At 38.4% G+C, this 26,053-nt stretch overlaps 1 protein-coding gene across 1 annotated transcript in view; it reads right to left on the bottom strand.

Moving 5' to 3' along the window:
• Positions 1-26,053, bottom strand: part of MSH3 (mutS homolog 3) — a 119,129-nt gene that overhangs the window by 91,047 nt on the left and 2,029 nt on the right. The window contains exons 2-8 of the mRNA XM_074569706.1: positions 25,471-25,594; positions 24,224-24,447; positions 20,703-20,915; positions 18,624-18,740; positions 17,745-17,862; positions 16,266-16,411; positions 15,111-15,277 (exon numbers count right to left, since the gene is read on the bottom strand). Of these exons, the coding sequence (XP_074425807.1) occupies positions 15,111-15,277; positions 16,266-16,411; positions 17,745-17,862; positions 18,624-18,740; positions 20,703-20,915; positions 24,224-24,447; positions 25,471-25,594 (1,109 nt within the window). The remainder of the gene's footprint in view (positions 1-15,110; positions 15,278-16,265; positions 16,412-17,744; positions 17,863-18,623; positions 18,741-20,702; positions 20,916-24,223; positions 24,448-25,470; positions 25,595-26,053) is intronic.

The following is a 26,053-nucleotide window of genomic DNA, read 5'->3' as shown; positions in this document are numbered from 1 at the left end:
CATGGCTACTTACCTTGATGTCACATTCTATGAAAAATTAATACAAATGAAAAAGCAGGGAAGTTATCTTTCCCATGGCTTAGTTTAGTATGTAACATACAGATGCAGTTGTTTGAGGTTTTTTATAAGATAAAAATTGAAGAAGAAAAAAAAAAAGCATCTTAATTCTACTGGCACCTGATATTTACTCTAACTTATTAGATGTTTTAAGTCAAGACTTAAGGAAATTAAAGAATCAAAATTCTATTATTACCAATAAGGAAAATGTTTACGATGTTAAAGGGAATAGAAGGATAAAGCTGCTAAGTGAAACTGTTTTGGTTTTGTCAGATAAAGGATTTTCCCACACAAGACACATTGCCTTATTTTATTTAGTTCCTGTATTTTAAAATACACAAAGTTGCTGGCATAACATACTGAAATCTGTCTATAAAGAATGTTCCTTAACAGAACCACAAGAATTCCCTTCACCCAGCTTAGTATAAAAGGTACAAGGTGCTAGTCTACATTCTGCACATAGTAAATGATGACACAGAAGCATCTGAAGAGACATCCTTACTAATACACATCCATTTCTTAACATGATTTGTATCTGAAATACTATATGTGTATGGACTGCAATAAAGGGACTTCAGTTCCATGCTAAGTCCTATCTCAACAACCAACCTGAAAATGTACAACTGTCAACATGACCATGATTCAATATAAATTTTCATTTTTTAAAAAAAGGAATTATGTTAAAAAGAGAATTATTTTTTTTTCTCTTAGTTTATCACATCACAGATCCTGTTTAGAGAACAGGACTCACACACCAAGAGTACAGCCTGACCATCAACTCAAACGAACACAGATGAACACAGCCACCAAACACAACAGCCCTGCCATTCCCAGCATCTTCGTTCTTATCTCTTTCCTTTTGCCCTGGCATAAACACTTGGACAACCATATAGTGAACTGCGACAAGAATCCTAACCAGTCAAAAATTTCCCCAGAAAGAACAAATGACCATAGTGGTTCTTCACCTGTTGCAGTTCACCATGAATCCACAAAAACTTTTGTACTGAACGTATGAAACTGGCCATGGTTTAGCACAAACGATTCCCTAACCCACCAATACCACTGAAAACTTACTGATGAAATTCCATTCTGAGGTTCCTTTCCAGAGTTTGTTAGAAATCAAACATACTACTTTTTAACTAATAACATCTGATAATATGGTAATTATATATCACAGGCTGATTAAACTGACATGCAAATTCAATTCACTTTTGCAACACCAGAAAGCTATGCAACAATTATTTGTTGGTTTGGCTGAAGCCCCAGCCTTTCTTTTAAATCCTTTCAGAGACAGCTATCATAATACCAAGAATCAAATATAACTCCTCTGTGATCAGCACCACTCTATTTGTCTAGTAGACTCCTAAGAGAGATGTACGCACCTTGCCTGGGTAGCCATGGGTTCCTTCTCTTACAATTCTTGCTTTTCCCTCAGTCCTTCGTCATTTTGGGGCATGACACCACTGGAAATAACTCTCTCACACACACACACATTATCTTTAAATCTACAATATCAGCACGTTAGAACAATTCTAGAAGTATAATATGCAGTGATATTAGAAATATAATGATTAGTCCTTTCACATCAGAGCTGAGGTGGTTTGTCTCATCGCAGTCCTTACCTACGCTTTTTATAGCACTTTTGCATTGAAGATGAGCCATCGTATTTCAAAGGCCCTACACTCACACCAAGTTACAGAGCTCTTTTCTGCATGTCTTCCATATTACCACCAAAGTCATCACTCCAGACCCAGTACCTGTCTAATGGACTGTAGGAAATGCAGAGCTCAGATAGTGTAGATCCAGCTCCCTACGTTATGTGCATACTCAGGGACAGCATGCCTGGACCAAGTAAGAGAGATGTATTTATTCTATCTAATCAAGAAACCTGCACAAGACAGCATAAGACCAGGGATCTTAAACAAAAACTGTCTCCACTCCTCAGGATTACAATTTTTTTTATTTCATAGAGTTGACAATTTCCACTCTGACAGGGCTCACAAAATTACATTATGATTTTGAGTAATAAACAGCAAACAGATTCCAAAATATGCATTCCAAAAAATAATTTAATGCAAGTTCATCATAACTGCATTTGATTAGGATAGTTGTGAAAGCATTTTTTTAGTAAGGCTTTAGCATTCAAATTCTTATGCCAGATCGAGTCTGTGGTCTGAATCTGACTGTGTCTGAAACCTGGGACACATTTAATTTCCTCAGATCCAGATGAGATAACTAAATGTTTACTACTATGTTCTCTATTTTAAGTCCTTTTCATCTTAGCTTCAAGAATGTATTCTACATCTTGGTGCCGCTGTACACTTTAAGTCAGAGAGCACTATACATTCCTCAGCAGCTGAGAAGAACCCCTTTCTTGCAGCCTTCACTCTGTGAACCTGTGTGAGAAATCTGGCAGAAAAGAGCAGCATCCTTGGCCTGGTTTGGCTACACAGCTCCCTAACCTATGTTCAGATTCCAAGGCTGGCCTAAACAGACAGTGATTAAGTGGTCTGTAGCATCTTCTAGGTTGACTGATAATTTTCTTTAGCCCAGTGTAAATCTAAGTTTTCTCCACTGTGCTGATAATGCTGCTGCACACCCTGTATGAGCTTTGATGGAGACATTAAACTTTATCAAAAAGTGCATTAAAAAGTTTGTCTAGGAAAACAGCGTTCCTTCAAATGCAGTTCAAAAAAAGTGAGGTCCAGTCATCAGTTTACAGTTTTCCTTATTTATTTTTTTTTAAGCTGTCTGTAAGCCAAAGAATATTGGATGTGCTATTTTTCTTCTTATAGCTAGGAATCCTTCATGAAACAAAGACTTTCTCTATGGGTATGGAGTTTACAAAATCCTGTACAGCTCATCCATATAGAGTTAACTACTACATTACATGTGTGTACTTTCACCTAGATTAACTCAAACCACAAATCCTTTAATTAAATTTCAGAGACAAATGAACTATTTTATTGTCAAGGTCATGAGGAATAAAAAAGTACACTGTATTCGCAATATATACAGAATGCTTTATGGTAAAGCTTAACTTCTCCACTTTGAGATGCAAATCCATGTCTTATCCTTTCAGATAATTAAAACAGTTTAACAAATCAATTAATACTGTAAGTAAGGATATTTGACAGCTAAACAACCGTTGCCCATAAATTAAAGTCTTCTTTTTTCAGCCTTTCCCTCTACCTACTTCTCTTCATCTCAGATGCATCAGGAATTTGGTTTTTTGTATAGCAAATGCAATACTGCCCTGTGAATGGATTTGATGGGTGGAGTGTTCAGTGGATGAGGAATTGGTTGGATGGTCGCATGCAGAGAGTAGTGGGCAATGGCTCAAAGTCCAGATGGAGATCGGTGACAAGTGGTGTCCCCTCAGGGGTTGATACTGTCATCAGCACTGTTTACTATCTTCAGTAATGACACAGACAGTGCGATTGAGTGCACCCTCAACAAATTTGCAGACACCACCAATCCTAGTGGTGCGGCTGACATACCTGAGGGAAGGGATGCCATCCGGAGGGACACCTAGATAAGCTCAAGAAGTGGGCCACGTGAACACCATAATGTTCAACAAGGCCAAGTGCAAGGTTCTGTACCTAGGTTGGGGCAACCCCCTGTATCAATACAGGCTGGGGGACGAAGGTACTAAGAGCATCCCTGCCAAGAACTTGGGAGGGTACTGCTGGATACAAAGCTGGACATGAGCTGGCAATGTGCACTCACAGACCAGAAAGCAAACCATACCTTAGGCTGCATCACCAGAAGCATGGCCAACAGGTAGAGGAAGGTGATTCTGCCCCTCTACTCTGCCCTCGTGATGCCCCATCTGGAGTACTGTGTCCAGTTCTGGAACCCTCAGCAGAAGGAGGACATGGACATGTTGGAACAGGTCCAGAGGAGGGTGACAAAAATGATCAGAGGGCTGGAGCACCTCTCCTATGAAGAAAGGCTGGAAGAGTTGGAGTTGTTCAGCCAGGAGAACAGAAGGCTCCAGGGAGACTTTATTGAGGCCTTTCAATACCTAAAGGGGGCTTATAAGAAAGCTGAAGACAGACTTTTTTGGTAGAGCCTGTAACAATAAGACAAGCAGTAATGGTTTTAAAATGAAAGAAGGCAGATTCAGACTAGATAGAAGGAAGATTTTTTACTTTTGTTTTTTACAATGAGCGTGCTGAAACATTGGAACTGGTTGCCCAGAGAGGAGGTAGATGCCCCATCCCTGGAAACATTCAAGGTCAGGTTGGACGGGGCTCTGAGCAACCTGATCTAGTTGATGATGTCCCTGCTTATTGCTAGGCATTGGACTAGCTGACTTCCAAATGTCCTTTCCAAGCTAATCTATTCTGTGATTTTCTGAATACCACCTTGCTCTTCACAACGTTGTTATGGTTCTTCCTCAAGCCCTAACAAGGGTCATTTAGTTAAAAGGGAAATGCATCGCCCAAAAGCAGTACAAGACATGCAGTGAGATGGTGTGAAGTACAAAAAAAAAAAAAATGGTGAAGCTGTCCAGGAAAGTTATCCTTCCTTCTCAGAACCCTGCACTTCACCGGTATTTGTGAAAGATGAAGAAACGTAGAAGGATCTGACTTTTATCCTCCGTAGGATGGTACCTGGGGAGTTGCTGCTTCTCCCTCCATCTTAATGTCCCTGTTAGCCATGACTTTGTATAGGGATATGGAGATGAAAATAACAGTGCCAAGCAGTCTGTTGCAAGGAGTGTCTGAAATCTTGCTGGAGACGGGGACAAGGGCACCCTAGATACAGGAATCAAAAGGGCAGAGACATGAAGAGGTGACTAAGACTCAAGAAAGCAGGCAGTACAGTTGTAAAAGAACAGGCAGAATGGAAGGAGGGAGGTTATCTTCCACTTGACAAGAAGCAAGAGAGACAGGTACAACATAAAAGAGGAAGAGGAATAGATTAAAGCAAATTTCCTAGAAATTGTTTGTAAGTACATCCATCTGCCTCTGCAGAAAGATTCTTTCACATAAATGAAAAGCAAATATATATATATGAAGCATTTTTACGTTAAAAATACTGCATTACTAAGCTTTATACTGGAAGAGTTAATCACTGTAGCAATGATTTCAAATTCTTTATTAAGAACTCAGAAAATATCCATGTAAATTTAGAAGCAAACTTAAGTACAAACTTCTAACATCATTTTTACTATTCCAAATTCTCAGAGGAAGAGTCCATGTGTACACCCTTCACAACTCTAATTTACTGAAAGCCTCTTACCTGTACCATACATCAAAAAGAACATCTGTTAAAAGAGAGAAATGTTGTAAGCCAGTCAAGCACAAAATTAAACTGTTAAAGATAGCCTGAAAGATAAAGCTTGTTCCCTTTCTCAGTTCAGTAGATCGATGGCACATAAAACCCCATTTCAGTTTCATTTTCTTCAAACTTAAGAAAATTAATACATTCTGGTTTTGTGAAAAATAAATATATTCATGGCCTTTCTCTCTTCCCTAACTCAGGATGGGTTGGGAACAGCATTACAAGAGAATTATTCCTCCCCTCACTCTAGTGCCACAGCTATCTGCATGTCAAACGTGCAGACAGTTTCAGTCTTTCTCCCTTCCATACTTGTCTCACATCACTACATTGTTTTCATTAAAATTGCTGAATTTCTAACTAGTAGCACTAACAATGAGGGCAGGGAAAGTGTGAAGAAGTGATGTCTGAGAAATCAGCGCATCCAAGGTGTCCATGATGCCACCGTTTCACAGGCAAAGATTTATGTTCCAAGTCAACTTCAAAGAAGAATAAATTACAGAAAGGAAGTCATTATTTAAAAATATATTTTAGGACTTAAAAAAAAAAATATACCAGCAAACATTCGTAGGCTATTAAAAAAAAATGTAAAAATTTGCACGCTAGCTTTAATAGCTTAACAATCGTTCTCCATTTGAATACGGGCACTCTAGCTGCAGGTTACTGCAACATTTTCACTGATACTTGGAACAAAGCAAAACATGCAACTGATGTTCCTGTCGTAAGAGCAATCTGGCATCAGAAATACATATGATGCTTCATAGTATGTTGGGTCCCCCACAATAGATCAAACTGTACACTTGCATTTACACTTAGCAAAAATCCAGTTAGATTACCTCTCAATGAAAATAGGCAAGTTACCTTCACATTTAAAACACAGAGGACGCACGCTGGAAGTTACCATGGACCAGCCAACATGCAGGACAGCCTGTATGGAGTATGGAGTTGCAATGGCAAAGTACTGATGTAACTGCATCCTTCAAAAAGGATTTTACTTTCATTCAAAACTCACTTTCAGTCCAAACAGAGCTGCCAGTTGTGTTTGAGGTTTGGATTACCTCTTGTTCTGGTCACCTCAAACCACAGGAACAAGTCAGTGGTTTACCATAAAGACATGAGCACTCCCTAGTATCTGTACAGTTAGCTACTGGGACATTGAACACTTTTGCCAAGTCATTTATATCTGTACTAATACAGGTAAGAAAACTTCCAGTTTTAAGCATGTGTGCATGCCTTCCCTCCTGTCACCTCGTACAGTATGCAGTTGCTATACTGACAACAACCCTCCAATTTACCCAAGCATGTCACATATAACCACCTGCTCTATCATGAAAATCTCCAATACGTATAACATCTGAACTAGCTTATCAGCAAAGCAAACATCCATTAGTAAATGTTCGCTTCTTTGAATGACAATTGCATTATCTGAAATCTAGAAATTAAATTAATAATACAAATCAAATCAGAATAACAATGCCATTCGGGTAATCTGGTATTTTTTTTTATCAGAGCAATAACCTCTATCTCCAGTTAAAATTAAAAAAAAAAATCAAATGTAAATAAGAATTCCTCCTTCAAATTAGGATTATGGAATTTGGGAATTTATTACCATTCTCTATCAAGTCACCTAATGCACCACAATTATTTTCTTCACAGATATCTAGGGAAAATTAGTTATTACTAATCTGTTGCTTTCATCACTTCTGTCCCTAGGACCAGCAGCGCTCCAGCATGGTGGTGCCACCTCCTGGAGGACAGAGGTGTAGAGCTCCAGGATCCCATCTGGGTTTGTAATTGTGAGCTTCAGCATCCTTCCCTGGCTAAAAAACATCAACAGCTGCTACGAAAAGTCAACAGTATATAAATATATACCGAGAGAAATAATCAAGTAACATCATAACAACCAGAGAGGACAACAAAAAGTAGAATTACTTACATGTAAGCTCCTGCATTTTCTGATCTATCCTAAAATAATCATTCAATTATATGCCAAAACATGAAAGCAAGTTCTTTAAAGTTTTAATTTTCCTGCTTCTTTCAATAAGGTGGGTTTTTTTCTAATTAAAAAGTTATTGTTTTGATAGTAAGAAATTGCACAAACATCATGATCAATTTAATTATTCTTCATTTAATAATTTCTGGGTCACATACTGGGGGGAAAAAAAAGCCAAAGCCATGAATATTACTAAGCAGTGAAAAAAATGCCACAGATACAGCTCCTGAACACAGCATGTTTTCCATGCTGCTTGGAATCACATGAAAAATAATGTACCTTTGAACCAGGTACAAACTGTTGGGGAAGCTTCTCAGGGCACACATCTTCGCTTTTGCCTGGAGGAATTCACAAAAACACATGGGATGGTCAAGGCCTGCAAAGACCAGCTGCTACTGTAACAAGCAATGCTAACATTTTTAATCTAATATATCACCCAGGTTAAGAGAGTCCTCTGTACTGCATTTGGACACAGTGCTTTGCAACTGCCTTCCCACGTTTTTCTAATGACAACTCTACATGCATAATGGACAGTAATTTTATCTCAAGGATGCCATATGCCTGTGTTGTGTCCCAAACTGAGAAGGGCAGTAAAGTAGGCAATAGTGAAGAAGTAGACTTTACACATAAGCAATTTGTCAAAAGAGATTTAATCCCTACACTTCCCTCACCTGCAATGCCATAGAAGACAACAATGAACGACAGTGTTGAAAACAGAATGTTTCATGACTGCAACAAGATAAAATCGAAAAAAACCTGCCCAACAATTCTTTCAGGTTATTACATGATTTGATAATACTGTTGTGGGTGTTTTTCCCCTGTCTATTCAAAACAAGTGAGCTATGACATATCCAATATTCCTCAAGCAGCTCTCCATACAGCTGAGTTACCCGGGCCATGAATTGGATTATTAGCAGTGCAAAAAGCCTCTTTAGTCAGTAAATATCTGTTCAGTGATGCATTTGTTTTTTGTATTTACAGAAAATAGCTCACATGCTGGTTTTGTACTTAACTTCCATTTTTCCTGCTACATATTCAACTGCTTGTAGCTTCCATTTATACAAAACATTCTCAAGATGATTGTCACAGCTTGCCTTTCACTTAAAAGACCATGGGAATATTACAAGCTATACAAACCACAAAACCCCTATTTTTTTATGTTTACCAACCCTTTAGATACTTTTCACTCCTCTGTTCAGCGATTTCATTTGCTCTTTACTCTCACTGTAACCATTTGGTGTCTTGTTTTTGCCACTACAAGCCTTCCTGTCCTTGCTCACCTACAAACCTTATGAGTTGAGCTACATAAATACATGCATGTAACTGCTCCCCCTTTTAAAAACTCAACATTAACTATATGAAAGCACCCTCTCAACTCAGCAACCATCAGCCACATATAAAGATCCACAAAATTAAAAGCATTTTATATTCATTTACAATAACTGATTGGGTTCATTACGGCTGAGTTTCTACTCCTTGACTGATAACATAAATCTGTAACTCTATCCTTAAGACCAATTAGCAACGAATAGCACTATTGACCAGTGCATGTAATATATTGGCTATAGCTCACTCCTATACACTTCACAAGTTCACTTAAAAAGACAGTTTTAATTCCCATTTCAATGAACACTGCTATATTCTACTAGAGCACCACACAGACTGAAGCAAAAGGGCCACAACACATCTATTCTTGATTTCTGATGAACTACAGTCAGGGGGCAGGATGACAAGAAACAACCAACCAGCAGTCAAAATATTTTTCACAATGAGAACATCAGCCATTGGAATAATCTCCCCAGGGAAGTGGTTGGTTTCCCCAGCATTGGCCACTTTTAACATTCAGCTGGACAGGGTGCTGGGCCATCTTGTCTAGACCATGCTTTTGCCAAGAAAGGTTGGACCAGATGATCCTTCAGGTCGCTTCCAGCCAGTATTCTATGATTCTATATGAAATATCACCATCAGCTACATCACATCTAATGCTTTGGGCTAGTAAGAGATCTCGACAGAACTGAAACTAGAGTAGCACACCTGTTGAGCAATGCACGTAACTGAGAGACCACACCGGATATGAAGTTAAAGACAAAACTCGCTGCTAAAACAGAGGGGGTATCAGCACTGCACTGACTTAGTGTAAGCAGACATTATTTACAGAGGTCCTTACACACAAAGAAAAAAAGCCTGCATTGCATGTAATGATGGAGGATCAGCTAGTTGGCATTCGGCCTGGGAGTAATTTGATCATACCAGTGAGCATGGAGGATGATTTTAGTTCTCAATGGATTTGAGAGGGAAGGCAATTCCAGGGAGCAAGCTCCAAGCCAAAGACAATGTTGCAGTACTCAAGGAAAAACAGAAATCTGAATGACATAATTAGAAGGGAAAAATCTTAAACATATTACAGGGGACCAAGCAGCAGAGCTAACTACAGCCTAAACAAAACAGCACACAGCAGAGGTTGTGTCAAAACTGCCTCCCAGATGAAAGGCCCAAGCTAATAGGAAGACACTATGCTCTTCAAACAGACTAAAGTGAAAAATCTGTGGGCACAGATAAGAGTTTAGTTACTCTATCATCCTGATTTTAGATTGCTGGCTGGACATCAAGCAAGACACGTAAAAAAACCCCAAGACAGACTTGGGTGAAACGATGCTTTGGAGTTGAATGTGAAGTACTTGTGATCAGCGTGTTTTTACATGGTGTCAAAGAATGCTACAGAATAAAACATTACCAGTGTTCACATAAAAGAGAGTTAATGGAAAAAAAATGTAAAGAGGAGCACCGGGGCACTCTTAAGATGCACTGGATAGAAGTACCACATTTTTCAAGGAAACCAAAAAGGGTCATATGAGAAGAGTAAGAAGAACCAAAAGGGAAAGGAGCCTCAAAACTGATTTCAGGAACACCAGTACAGACCAACTTTTAAAGCAGCCAATATGTTAAGTAGGATGGATATTGACCCTTGACCAGGAAAAGCTTGGAGTATAAAACACAGTGTTTTCCTGTAAAAATATACATATCTTTTTGAAGGCAAGAATGTTTTCTTGGTTTTCTAGAAAGAAGGAAACTAAAAGTGTTAAAAGATTTTCCTCCAGCCAGGCCTGCGCTTGCAAACAGATGTTGCTAACGGAACAGAACAGTACCCACCAGAACAGTTTGTTCTGAACCAGTTTCCGTAACCTACTTTAACTTACGCTTTGCTTTTCAAGGAAAGCTCTCCACCAAAGCTGACCTCTAGTTCACTGTCCTTGAATAGTACTTTCTAGTCATTAAATCTGTCCTTGAATAGTACTTTCTATTTAATTTTTATGGACAATGTGTGCCATTAAGAGCATTTCATTTACCACCCAAAACAGCAACATGCTAAAAGCAAACAAACAAGAAACCACGACACACATTTCAATACATTTACTTCCATGAGTTTTAAATTACCAAAGGGGAAAGCTAGTAACTTGTAACATGAATCTACAGCACAAGTTAAAACTATTTTTTTAAATTTACTCAGGTTGGTAAACACCACAGTTTAATCCAAATGGTTAAGCAAAATTTTTTTACAAAAACATGGATGCAACTAACTTCATTGAAATCAGTGGTAAAATACCTATTGATTAAGGCTCAGATTTCCCCCCTCACCCCAAGTATGGAATTTAACTAAACTGGCTTTGTACTAACTGAATTAAAACTCCACTGTATGAAAAAATCAAACAGCTAAATAATCTCATTACAGTACTTTGCTTACTGCTCACTTCATTAATGTCCATGCCTTACTTAAGCACAGAGAACTTCAAAACCAGGACCAAAACTCCCACTTACACTGCACACTGCTTTCTTGGGCACAGCTCAAACTGCTGCTCTTAGTTCTTAAACAGCTCTACTGCTGCTTCCATCATTTATTAACTTACTGTAAAATTTGCTTCGTTCTTCCTATTGAGAGACCCTGTTTACAGCCACATAAAAACAGTGAAACATCTAGTGTAAAGCTAATTTCTCCACTGATCTGCAGGATGAGCAAGACTTTCACTATCACTGTACTGCATAAAACTTAAAAAGTGAAGACATTGTGTATTTTATCTGCACTTTCATTCCTGACCCAAAACTCTTTACAACTATTTTACATTAATCCACTGAAATAATTTCTACCATAATGAAGTACTCCTTAGGCTTAAGTAGTCGCTCTTGGTGATTGCCAACCATATTAAAACACTAAAACCTTTCTGGTGACTTATTTGGCTCTTGTTTCTGATAAAAACAAATTTAGAACAGCAGCACCCTGCCACTCAGCTGTTTTTTCCTTGTGTGATGGCTGTTCCTTTGATGTAGATTTGGCTGTGAAAATGTACACAATACTAAAATAGAACCACCAGTAAATAGTGTGAACGGCATAGCTGAGCCTGGACATAACTGTGGTGGCAACGAGAAGAGAACAGGAAGAGGGAAGCACAGCATTCCATAATGAGGAAATACATACATTATGTATGTTTTATTTTTGTAGAATAAAGGCAAAGAGACATGTACACCAGTATATAATATTCACATTTGGTCTTTGTGTATTTAAAAAAAAACGACAGAAATTGAAGGAAAGCATACAGATACTTTCAACTCTGTCAGTATAACCATGCATTGAACCGGATTATATCTGCTCTCATAAAGCTGCAGTGGTTTATCTGGACTAAATAGTTTAATTTTTTTTAATAGGCATCAGCACAGCCTTTGTGCTGGAGGAGACCTTGGCAGATCTCCTTGGTCACTCAGCGCGAAGTTCTACTACGCAAATCCATAATCAAATCACCCCGAGTTACCTAGACAAGCCCTGGTGGAATTCTTACATGACATGGGCATGCAGTGAGCAGAAAGATCTTTCTATTCTCTGCTCCCAACCACTCCAAGCTGTACAACTCCTGGGACTATTTTTCTCTCCCTTCTGTATCCTATTTTTATAAATGCATCGGTTTTCCGCTGCATTATAAACACACATAGAGACAAGAAGCAGTCTTGAAACTCAAGATCCTAGTTCCCATTGTTTTAGTCAGAAAAGTCTTCAAAAAAAATCATAGAAACAAAACCTTTCCCAGCTAACAGATGATTCTAACCAGGAGTTATTAGAGAAGAGCGGAAAAAAAATGAAATTATCAGGTAACAGACAATAACCAAAACTGAATACTTTGGACCACTCAATATGCATTAAAATAAAATTACTGTCTGTATAAAAGCAATTATATAAAAACTGGAGCCTAGTTAAAAGCACAAGAAAGCAGCAACTTGGAACCACTTAAATTAATATTAAATACTTCAGGGCCCTCTAGTGGTTAAATCTTTGATAAGAGAAAATCCATGAAGAATTGGTTTTGAAATAAGGCTACTAAAGTGTACTGAAGTAATGCTCCTATACAGTTAAGGACATTTAGGCTGGAGAGCTGCCTAATAAATTACCAGAAATGGGGAAAAAACCTAAAAATTAATATCTGGTATTTTCTTTTCTTAATACAAATGAGAAGTTACTTACTAACGTTCACAGCAGTGTACAACCAGGAAAAAAGAGAAAAATAAAAATACAATTGCTCTCTCAAACCTGCGTCAAAATTATCATAATGCACATACATGTTTCTGAAAAAATGCACCTGCATTGTTGGTTTACACCATCATTTTACCTTACTCTGGCTTCCACAAAACTGTCCGTGCACAATACCAGCAATACAAACAAAACAAAACAAAACAAGCAAACAAAACCAAGAATTGTTCACCTTCATCACAGTATATTTAGAAATATTTTGGGCATACTCCTATCGAATTGATTTACAAAAGAGAAAGCCTCAAACTGAAAGAGGGTAGATTTAGATTGGATATTAGGAAGAAATTCTTCCCTGTGAGGGTGGTGAGCCACTGGAACAGGTTGCCCAGAGAAGCTGTGGCTGCCCCATCCCTGGAGGTGTTCAAGGCCAGGCTGGATGGGGCTTTGAGCAGCCTGGTCTAGTGAGAGGTGTCCCTCTCACTAGGGGGTTGGAACTAGGCAATCTTTAAGGTCCCTTTCAACCTGAACCATTCTGTGCTTAACATGGCAAAAATGTAAATCTGTTGGCAACCAGAAAAAGTTTTACTTCCCAATCTGGTATTTTATCTGCTCAAATCTTAACAAGCCATTTTACTGCAAGGAAATATATTGATATTACTTGCTTAGTACATCTAGTTAAGAGTTGACCTTTTCAAATCCTTATGCCTTTGCAGTCCATACAAAAGCTGAGGGAACAGAAGTCTGGTAGGACAAGAGCACACTTCACTACAAGCATAAGCATCACAACACCACTGAACGATGAATACACCACTTTCACAAGACACATTTTCTTAAGACCCCTAACGCCAAATCAGATGTTTTCAGTCACTCCTCTCAGTCTTGCCTCTCATATACATATGCCCTTGAAAGCCTGATAGCTGAGTACAGCAACATCTGTGCAAGTTCCTATAATGTGCCACAAAATCAGCTTTTCCTGATGAGATGTCTGCCAGCCCACCACTTCGTGTCAACTTTTTCTTTTTTTAATTTTTTAAATTTATTTAATAAAAGGGGATGAAGAAGGATTACGCTGGCCGGTGGGGAAAGGAATGCCCAAGGAGCAGAATGATTAAGCAGCTCAGCTGTCTGGAGCATTAGAGGAAGCTACGAGATAATGACTCGGGCAGAGTTTAAGTGAGGCAGTCAAGGTACAGGGCTGACTGTCTGTCAGGTGGCTACCATCCCACTGTGATGCTCTTGTCTGTCTTTACAATATGGGAGGTTGTGTGGGGATACAATATAGGGGGTAGGGGGAAGACATTTGTATCTTGCCCCCAGTACAAATTTTGCTGATTGTAATACATTCATTTTCCTTTGGCTTTCTTTAGCTCCAGTTTTGTTAACACATAAAAGAAAAATATTACCCTTTCTGACTAGTTCATTCAGAAAGGAATTGCTGAGCTCTAAGCTAGCTCTCTACAGCACAGAGCTGCATGGTTTAAAAAAAAAAAAGTCAAAAACTGATGTTTTCTCACAAAAATTACATCTGCAAGATTTTGCAAGTTCACCACATATGTTCAGAGGATTGCTTTATCCTTCACCTATCATCCTACAAATTACATCCTATTCTGTCTTTATTCCACACTAAAACTGACATAGAAAACATGCAATAAATTTACTCTTGAAATACACAGAGCAATCAAAATACACACAGATGATCAGACACAATACTTCCAAGTCTGTATCCAAGTTCAAGACAGTGTCACAGGACAAACAGCATGAAATACCAGTTGTAAAGGTTTTCTATACCTATCTACATTAATAGAAAAAAAGTTTAATGCCTTTAGAGATCTTAAGACTATAACAAACAAGAAAAACAGCCACATAACACTACTTTCAGATCCCAAAGATAAGTGCATGAGCTCTGAAATAAATCCAATAGATCACATGATTGGGAGCATGGGAGCAGGGCCATCTAAATGAAAACAAATGTTTAGGCACACAAATCTTTCATAGGCCTGATACAGAAGCCATGAATTTCAGTCTAAATACGGTTTAAGAACGAGGTCCCAGAACTTAGTGGGATTTGGGGAGTTTTCAATCCAGCAGCAAACTACAGACATTCTGAAATGGGCCTTTACAGAACTACACATCCATGCTTGCTTCTGGATCTAAATTCTATCAATAGCTATGCTGTAATTAAAAAAACCAACCAAACAAAAAACAAAATACCACCAAACCAAAAAACACCACAGTCAACAAAATCTCTATAGAACATACCTCATGGAGGTTATACTGTTGATGAGCTTTTCAGATTGATCTGACAAGCTAGATGGAAGTATTATTTCAACTGGCTGCAGGCGCAAAACCCGACTCTCTAATTCTAAGCGAGATGCACAGTCCCGAAAACTGTCAAAAATTACTTCTCCAGTAGTTGGTTGGATTGCCTGTTAATAAAAAAAAAAATAAGCATTGAATATTTAAATTTAACAGGAGTGCTTTAGTGACTCAAATTGTTAAGAAGAAAGAAAATTTATGGTGTATAGCACAAAATTATATAGCACCCATAGGCTTAGTCAAAGTCGCAGATCAAGAAATACAATTATGTTTTTCAAATCTATGATATGGTAATAACTTCAAAAGACTACCACAATTTTATCTTCGTAAATGATAACAGTACCTTAAAAATGTAAGTATGCTCTTGTTATCATCTGCCCATCACTGTTCAACTCTTATTACTAGGCCAATCTATATAATCAGAAGTCTATGAAAGGTATATGCAATTCAGCCTGGAAAGTAACTATCATCCTAGCACATGCTTTCGTTGTTCTCTCCCAGCTGCAGTGTGACACTCAAATACAAGGACAATCAGGATGCTTTTAAATTAATGAATTGCCAGCAGACTGGGCTTCAGTTATCACTGTGTTTTGCCAGTTAAACAATCCTGGTTTTAATCTTCACCATAAAAGAGAATACAAATCTGAAGTGTAAAGTGTAAGTCTTTTCCTCTAAAGAATAGTAGTTTGTAGAGGAAAAAAGTACTCACAAGTTTTAAAATATTGACCCTAAAATGTTTAAACTTCAAAATTATAAAAGCATCTGAACTAACGATTTCCCTGTATTTGGTTAAAACACAGCTATGTTTCCAAGTGATATGGCAGCAAAAACAGTATCAGGAATATTCAACTATCAACTCCAGACCTTTTTTGTAGCTTTCAATATAAAGCCATCACAGTTCATACAGAGATGATATCTTACCTAAACTGCAACTTGTTAAAAAAAAAAAACAAAAAAAAACAAACAACAAGACAAAAAAGACAGAACAACCATGAATTTAAGGAGATATACAGCCACCTCTCAAAAAAACCCAACAAAACACCACAAAAAACCACACACGAACCCTAAAATACTAATTTCCCTGTGAAACTAACTTACCATAATGCCTATAACAATGTCACCTTTCTTCCTGTCTTTTAAGTTTTCTCCATTTTCACAGATACAGAGAAGGTAGTTGTCAGGGACATCTGTTGTTACCTCTTCAACATCTACAGAATCATCTAGCTTCAGCAAAGGGTTCACATGTAACAAATGTTAAAAAAAAAACTGTACACAGATTTTGGTGGATTATTCATAAGTCCTTTTACACCTAAGAAGTCCTCAACTCGATTTTGTGTTGGGCCTTCTCGACTAAAGGTTTATTTGACTTTTATTAGTTTGACACCTACTATGACTTGAATGAACTTCAGATGACTGTCAGCACAAGGACCGAAGTTAGCGGTTGTCTTCACAAGACAGGCAGTTACACAATGCACAGATTTCAGCAGCTCATGCAAAGGCTATTTTTGACTATGGCTGTGGGTCTCCCCATGCAAGCAAGAGCAGCTATACCAAAAATTAAACCTGGAGCTGATTCTGCACATGGGCTACTCCACTTGTCATTTTGAGTTCATATCCACAAACCACACACACGTAACAGAAAAAACTAAATGCACTAGGTATGCAGCAGCTGAAAAGCAGTTAAACAAAAGTCTATCTTAGCAGCAGCACTAGGTTAGGTGCACTGAAAACTTGCTGCATATCTATCCACCAGGTTGGGTCATACTGCAGAGTCTGCTTTCATCCAGTTTGCCAACCATTACAGGAGAGTCTGTAAGTACACTTGAAGTTTTAAAAAAAAAAAAAAAAAAAAAAAAAAAAAAAAAAATCGCAGGACTGTGTTACCTGCTTCCCTGATTTACTCCTTAAGTGCAACCTCACAGGTATTAATCTAATAATCTTTTTAGTTCTTGCTGTATAGTAAGTAGTTTGAGAAATTAAAGTAAAAAACATGAGGTAGATAAGGCAGGAGATAGGAAAACAAAAACCAGAAGGAAAGAAATTAAGAAAATTACTTCACTGGTTAAAAGCTGTTTCTGTCTCATTTTTGCATTGTCTTTGTTACAACAGACAGGAATTAATTACCTATCTAGATTTTTAACAGTCCATTGATTTAATCACCTTCTTGTCATTTAAAGTGAACTGTTGACACCAAACAGTCAACCCTTCTTCCTTCACACCCTCCTGAATCACTAAATGCTATCCATTCTCAATCTGGTGAAATACCAAGTTGAAGACCAGACCTACAGAACACTGTAGACTTGGGAAGTCTGCCCTCTGACTTCAGAAAACAACTACAATAAACACAAGCTCTGCTGTTTCATAGCAAACCTAAAGCCCTGAAGAGATTAAATTCTTTATAAAGCCAGCACCATGTTTTACCACAACATAAAATCAAAGGGACTTAGTTTCCTGCTGCCACTCTTATGTCAGCCGCTAGGTAATCATGTTCCACCTGGGTGATAATACTAGAAGTATGGCCTCTCATACACCAAAGATCAGAGTGAAACCAAGGATTTCTCTATTTGAAAAGGATATCTTCTCCAATAAGCGTAGACTTTGTGTAGAGAGCAGTCAGTTTCCGGCTGAAGAGAGAGCTTTTATTTTCTCCAGCAGCCTTCAGTGCTGCAGTTTCCATTTGTTTTATTACTCCAACCTACAGGCACACAGACAAGAAACAAAGTTAGCTCTGATAATAAATGTGGGGTTTTTTATTTTATAAATTTGGTGATCTTTTAAGATGTGCAAACAGCAAGTGCATCATTAAAGCTGAACAAGAAGGGCAGAGGCTATCATCAATCCTACTAATGAGACTATAAGGCACTGCTTTTTCTTATACTCTATCCACTTCTAACTGCCCTCTCAACTTCTGTCCCTGTGCTTCTTGTCCTATTTTGAAGCAATGAGGGTGGAGTTCACCATTTTCCAGAGAACAGTTGCTGCAATCAATTTAAATTCAACAAGTCCTTTTCTCATGAGTAGAAAAAAAAAAAAGAGGTATCAACACAAAGCTACAGAATTACAGGCATCAACGATAGAAAGGAAATGAGAAAAAAAAATGGGCTAGGATAAGAAAAACAAGGACGCAAGGAAGAATCTAAAAGAGAGAGCAGATATTTAAATTTCTCTTTATGAAATGCAAAGGCTTGATAAAAAACTGAGAGAAATTATTGTTCTAGAAATGTTCTAGAAAACATGAAGATTCTGTAAAACAGAGAAAGCTTGCATCTACTTAAATTTCATGACACTCAACAGAATAGAGAAATTGAAACAAAGGAACGTTAGCCATTTTAACTGCAAAAACAGGCGATAATGAGTTTTCCACCTCTCAGTTCAAATAAGACTTTAGTCCAGTTAGTGCAAGTTTTTTCAGTGCTATTCTGTACTTAACATCATTTCATAAAAGTCAGAGATAACCTTATATCCTTTTGCTACAAGTCGCCGCACATGGACAAACAGTCTGTGAGTCGGTATACTAGCAGTCATAAAGTTATGATCCTGATGACAATAAATGTTCAGTTCTTTAGCTGCAATCTGCAAAGTACAAGAAGAAGAGTCAGACGATAGTTCAAAATGCAATATGGGAGCTCATCTCTATGACAACGCTGATGCACAACTACAATTAAGAGTCCAGTGTCACAAGGAAAATGACAGAAAAAGCCCAGAGAGCTGAGCCCCTCCACCCTCCTGTCCCAGCATGTTGTCACAAACAGGGGCTTCAGTATCACAGGCTTCACATGTCAGACTGCACCTTGATCTTTACCACTGTGAGGTAAACCACCTACACAGCACACACGGATTCTGCAACACAGCTCAACAAAGGGTCAAATCATTTTCACAACAGTAACCATGCAGCAAGAATGAAGTTATTTTAACTGTGGTTATAAAAGTGGAATTAAGCTAACTAATCAATTAAAATACTGAAAACTCAATATCAAATAGCAGTGGAAACTAAATACTTCATAGAAAAAGAATAACAACACTTGTTAAAATAGGATATTATAATGTACGATTTGTATTTGCTTTTATGCTCCTTGGCAAAACCGTAGGTGTTCAATAACTAGGGAAAGTGATCTTAAGCAGGAACTGCAGTCAAACACTGAATTGTACACCTGGATAGTATATTTCTATTTCTGGACTGTGAATGCAGCAACTCAGTAGACAAATTATACAGTACAAATTTGATCAGGAAAATTAATTCCCAGTAACGAAGCAAAGTTTCTCACTGGTCTCAAGTGTGGAAATAGCACAGATCAAAGGTTAAATTGGTAGCAATGATTTTGGGACAGAAAAACTCATTATGAACCATTTATGAACCGTCACTTTAAAATTACACTTATTGCAAAGTAATTTGCAATTCCTACAGATCTGGCACATGTAGGTGCCGCATCTGAACGTGCATCCAAGGCTATACTGGCTATATTCATCTACTTCTACACCACTTCATAGAATGGTTTGGGTTTGAAGGGACTTTAAAGATTATCGAGTTCCAAGCCCCCTGCCTTGGGCAGTGACACCTTCCACTAGACCAGGTTGCTCAAAGCCCCATCCAGCCTGGCCTTGAACAGTTCCACAGATGGGACCTCCACAACTTCTCTGGGCAACCTGTTCCGGTGTCTCACCACCCTCCTAGTGAAGAATTCCTTCCTGCTACCAAATCTAAATCTAACCTCTTCCATTTTGAAGCCATTACTCCTCGTCTTTGTCACTACATGCCCTTGTAAAAAGTCCCTCTCCAGCTTTCTTGTAGGCCCCCTTCAGATACTTGAAAGCTGCTGTAAGGTGTCCCCGGAGCCTTCTCTTCTCCAGGCTGAACAACCCCAACATAGCCTGTTATCATAGGAGAGGTGTTTCAGCCCCCTGATCATCTTCATGGCCCTCCTCTGGACCTGCTCCAACAGGTCCATGTCCTTCTTAGGCTGGGGACTCCAGAGCTGAACACGGTACTCCAGGTGGGGTCTCACGAGAGCACAGCAGAGGGGCAGATTCACCTCCCTCACCCTGCTGGCCACGCTTCTTTTGATGCAGCCCAGGATGCAGTTGGCTTTCTGGGCTGCGAGCTCACATTGCCGGCTCATGCTGGGCTTCTCATCAACCAACACCTTCAAGTCTTTCTCCTCTCCATATGCTCCACTGTCTTACAAACTGAAGTACTCCTAGTAGAGTTTTGGGCCATGAAAGAGAATTCAATTCTAGAAGTGTTTCAGCTTTAACTCTGACATGTAATTAGTCTTGGACCTCATCTGAAGTTGTCAATATGCAGGATAGCAAGCACTACCATATGATTACAAAATATTAAACAGTATCTTGGTAAAATGTGTATGCATAATTGGTGTCCTTGAGTTTAAGCCTGCAGAGATTTTTCATCTTGATTTCAAGTATTCTAAAAAACACAAGATATTATGACCCCGAAAATCCTTCGTTCTGGAAGTGGCCATAGACCTAGTACAACACTAACTAATGCAAGCACCTTTCCATAACCCTGGCAAAAATTACCTCTGCATCGTCTCCAAAGAAGCGATATTTGTATCCACATTCCACACACAAAACAGCATCTTTATATTGTTTCTTCAGTTCTATGAATTGAAGTTCTAGTGGAGTGTAAATGCTTTTCGTTCTCTTATTAAGATTTGTATCTGAAGTATTTTGAGTATTTTCATAAGACTTAAGAGATGCAGAAAACTGACTAAGATCACAGCGTAACTCCTCCTGTAAATAAAAGATGAAAAAGAATAGTCAGGAATCATCAAATAAATCAATCTCTCCTGCAGACCTTGACTCACATTGACCAGAGAGCTAAAGACTGTTCTTGCAGTAAATAGCCCCCAAAACTTAGCAAAACTATTAAAGTAGGATATACAGAATATAGTTTATTTGGAATTAAAAGGAATTAAAAAGTCACGAAAGTCAAAGATTTTGCATCAATTACTCCACTTGCTTTGCAGCAGTCCTTAGACATCTGGCTGAAATCAGATCCCTATTGTATCATGAGCTCCCAAAACACAGATCAAGAGATACACAGGCTGCAAAGACTAAGCAGTCTAAACTGGCCAGATATAAAAATAAGGGTGAATTACCACTCCAATTTACAGATGAGAAACTGCAGTGCAGAGAGATTAATGAAGTTCCAAAAATCCACAGTAAATCAAGAAATAAACCAATTCAATGAGTCTTAGTTCACCATCTCAAGCACTAAAACCATATTTCTTCTCCAGCCTGCCCTTCCTACATAAGCTCAGCAAACCTCCCAAAATAATTTATTCTTAAACGCAGAAAATCTATATTAGTTTCTAAACCCCTTAACAGTTAAGGCTTTGAGCCCACACTCTATGCAGTTTATCATTTACAATGACATTACACAGCCTATGCTAGCCAAGCAACTTCAGCTCTACAGCTTTGTTTTGTTCCATATTGTAAGAAGGGTGATGGATTCAGTCTTTCAGAAGTGCAGTAACCAACACTGATAAAGTGCACTTCACTTACAGCAAAGTGTACAATATCAAGTACTGATAAAATTGGTTTTAAAAAAAAATACAAAGAGAAAACCCTCCACAAGTTTTTAAAGCCTATAACTATACAAAACACAATTGATCAGGTTATGCTGAGAGTTTCTATATCTCCAAATAAACCCAGTAAACTTCAATTTCTAACTAACTGTCCCATCTAGGTTACAAGGAATAAAGTCAACAGCCTGTTTAGAAGCAATGGTAACTCAGAAGATACACAGATATAGTACAAATCATATACTTTGGGTCGTGTACTTCTGGGTACAAAGAATGCAGTCAGGAAACAATGGGAAAAAAAAGAACACTTAGCTGTATTGTTAACTGTGAATTGCAAAATTCTCAGCATTGTACACAATCAAGGGATGACCCATTTGACAAGCAGACAACATGGCCCAGCACAAGCTGTACCATGCCTAGAACTCAGACAACTAAGCCCCACGAGCTTAGATGTCTCTACTGTAAAATCCTCAGCCCAAGTATTCAGTAGTCTTCGATCTAAGGTCTGTACCAGCCCAGCAGTATGATCTCAACTCATTTTACAGAGAAAATTGTTGTGACAAAGCATGTGGAATAACGTCATAAAAGAAAGTAAAAGCACACATGGAAGTTGAACTCTTGGGATGGTAGTAAGTTAGTAGCTCAAAGAATTTAGAAGACTATTACTCATATAAAAAGGTTATAACTCTAAGAAAAAAGCAAGGCACAAACATCTAAGCTGAGCTATTCCAAGGAAGGCAGGCCAGCCCTTCCCCACCTGACTGCCAGGCCAGCACAGACTCAGTAGGTGTCCTATAGAGAAAGATAACAGTAATGCTTTGACAAGGAGGTCATGAGTCCGCACTGAGTACATTAAGTAAGAAATAATTGCTCTTTACTTTTACTTTGCATACATCTTGCTCGCACAGTCTCTCTGCACATGGTTAAAGCTGACCTTCCTTGTGATCTAGGAAGGGAGAGTTAACAGCTGTCAAAATCTTAAATCTGTGATCGACTAGACCCAGGTGCTGTTTGACGACAAGCATCTAAGTGTATGAATATGTAGTAGCAATACTGCTATAAAAAGCACACCAGTGTTGGTGCTTTGGAAACCAGTTTTGGAATAGGAAGGCAGAAATACTGCACCAGCTGATACACGGAAGATTAACAAACATATCTGTTCAAAGATAACGAGAAACCTGAATTCTGCGGAAACAACCATCTTAGGCCCACAGCTTGGTGGAGGGAGCATTGCACATGCCTTGGCTCACCAAACATGCACTTCTACTGCAGTTACTGTAACACACATTTTTAACCAGCAACTTAAGCCACGCACATGCCATCTCCAGTGTTACAAAAGAGAAAGTCACTAAGGTAAAAGAAAAAATACTCCCCATGCATGTTTCACACACATACGTAAAACACACCCATTTTACAGTTTCTGCACCTAGAATTGGTTCTCAAACATCTGTGATAAATGCTGAAGTATGATTTACAGATTAAACTAGCAGGGGCAGAATCTGGTGTCAATGTAACCAGATGGACAAAGGGTCAGAAATTAAGAAGTTCCAGACAGACAAGGGTTTGAAAAAGAGGGAGAGAGAAGAAATCAGTTGTCTGTGTTCTCCAACTGACCACACCTATATAATCTCAATCCTTTATCACAACAGAAATCTCTTGCCACAGACTGCTTCACTATTCTTATTTTGATCTCTTGTTCACACAACCCATTAGATACCCCAGTTTAAGGTCATGACCTTCAGATAGGGAAGGTCAAATCACCTATACAACCTTTCATGCAATCTCCTTCCTTCAAAAAGCCACATGTAAAGCTTCATTAAAGAGCAGCTGAGCCCCAATGCAACACCACCACAGTAAGCCACGAGATACCTTTCAGGACCTGAATACTTCAAACTGAGCAAGGTGAGCCCAAAACCCAATCAGTTAACTCATGTTAATTAGCCCCACAATAAAAGGAAAAGCAAGGCAGGACTACACTCTTATCAACTTGCACCACAGGTACCATAATGATAATTTTTCATGGGAGCTACCCATACCTTCTGCAGATGAAAAAAAAAACAGTGATATCTTTAGCAGTTAGATTTATTAGCAACTGGATTAAGCTAAATCTCAGTAATAATTCTAAGTCATATTTTTGCAAAGAAAGCCTGTTAGGAATTTTACAGCCCATATCAAAATGGACAGAATGGAAAGAAAGCTGACCAAAGGGCCACACTGAACATCTGTTATTACGATATTATAGGTTCATTCACAATCACAAGAAAAACTAACAGTGTTTCTGCTCTCTCATTACTGCTTTTTTCAATGACATCACTGAAGAACTGTAAGAGGCATTCTGTTCACTATGCTAAAGAGTTCCAGGAAAACATCTGTACACAAACACTGGTCTATTGGGTACTGCTTCACTATTTCATGACAGAACACAAAAAACCATAAAAGGAATCTTGTGCCAGGGCTTGCTTTTTTAAATCATAGAAAGTAATCCACACAGCACTGGACCAAAGCTCTACGTACCTTCTGAGCAACCTTTGGGCTAGTGTCCCAAGACTGAAGAGGGTTTTTCAATTCTGAACTTCTCCCAATAATACTGGGACATTTTTCCAAAATCACAGATTCTTTCTCCCGAAAACTATCCTCCCGGACTCTCTTACACTGCTGGTCTGAATCACTGCAGAATTCTCTCAGTCTGTCTAGAGTTTGCAAACATATACGGGGCTTTTCACACTTCTGAGGTTCTTCTTCAGTAAAAATATATAACAAAAACATATTAGCAACTTATTTTCTAAAACAGAATATCTATTAGAATGACATCAGTGAGAATGCAATCATTTTGCTCTGTCTCTCTCTTTCCTACATTCTTTCTCCTTTCCCATTGCAGTATTTCTGCCAGCCTGAAAGAATCGGGCATGTAATCAGCATGGTTATCTTCCCTGGAAAATCAATACTCCTTACTTGTATGCTTCTTCATATATGGTAAAAGAAGCACAATTATTTTCTGGACTGATAACTGCAAAGCCACAAAATTAGCCAAGAATATTGGAAGACAAGTGGTATTTTTTCAGTACAGTTTTTAAGCAGACAGTATTGCTAGCTGATGGTGTCTTAATGATACTTCAAACCATCACACCCACAAAACTGAATATAATTACCTCTTTAAAAAAATTATTGAGGCTAATTATTCTCAATGAAGTGTAAGTGTAATGAACTTTATAGTCACTGATTTGTTTTTCTACCAGCATCAGTCGTTTGTTAAATTCTTGTTTCAAAGCCAGATGGAGCACAAGCATTTTCAATGTAATTAAGTGGCTGTCATTTCACAGTTAAGAGCACTGCCTTAGAACTATTTACTTTGTTGTAGCCTTTAGGTATCCCAGTCACAGGCCACACCCCACAGAGCTGTCAGGTGTCAGTCATGCTTCAGCCTTAGTCTAAAAGGCAAACTGTTAAACCAATACACAAAGGGAAGTTGTGGCATTTTTTCCTGGGCATCTGGACCTCACTGACTAAATCACCTGTTAAAGCTGAGTCAGCTGAAGGGGATTTGCAGAGTAATTCTGGAGTGAGGCTCAAATACCTAGCTTCTGAGCCACAGAAAGGTGCTTTAACAGTACAGCTAGTATGCTCATAATGGCTCTTCAGACATATATCTTGCATTCAAGAGACGCTTCCTAAAATATCCGCTGACTAACATTTTTACATTGGACAATGAAAAACTATTTATTGGGTATAAATGCTTGACGGTTTCTTTACAGTCAGCTCACTTTTATCCTGAGTCTTCAGTGGGTTACAGATGTCTTCTAGAGTAATTTGTCGTGCCTTGGTTTTCTTTTCACAAGGTTCATTGCTTTCAGTTGATGTTCTCCTTTTTGTGCCCAATTCAGAAGCCTGAAATATAAATTAAACAAAGAAGTTCAATTACTTTTCCTCTTTGCCATCCTCTACAAAAGACAATAGTGCACCCAAGAATTTCATAAAGATAATGCAGAATTAATTTACAATACATAAAATCCCTAACTATTTTACCTATCTACGTGTTTTGTTTATAAAATAGTTCTTCTAACAATCAAAGCTACAAGAGGAGGAGGAATAGTGCATTCTGTGAACAAGTCGGCTGTTGTGCTAGAAAAGAAACACCTGCAGCTACCATGGCTCCAAAAGGCAGCTTGAAGTTACCTCTGTGGCAGAGAGCTGAACCAGCACTTAACAGACTTTCCCATCATACCACACGCTACCACCCTATGTCTGAACCAGATCTCCTCTGCAAATACTCATTCCCACAGTTCAGAGCCCTCTTCTTGCCAGATACTGGCTATTCACCCCTGAGAGGCAAAACTTCCTATGACC

The sequence above is a fragment of the Larus michahellis genome, chromosome Z (assembly GCF_964199755.1).
Source record: "Larus michahellis chromosome Z, bLarMic1.1, whole genome shotgun sequence".
In the NCBI taxonomy this organism is placed as follows: Eukaryota; Metazoa; Chordata; class Aves; order Charadriiformes; family Laridae; genus Larus; species Larus michahellis.
Note: the sequence above shows the minus strand (reverse complement) of the source record. Positions and strands in the feature narration are given on the sequence as shown.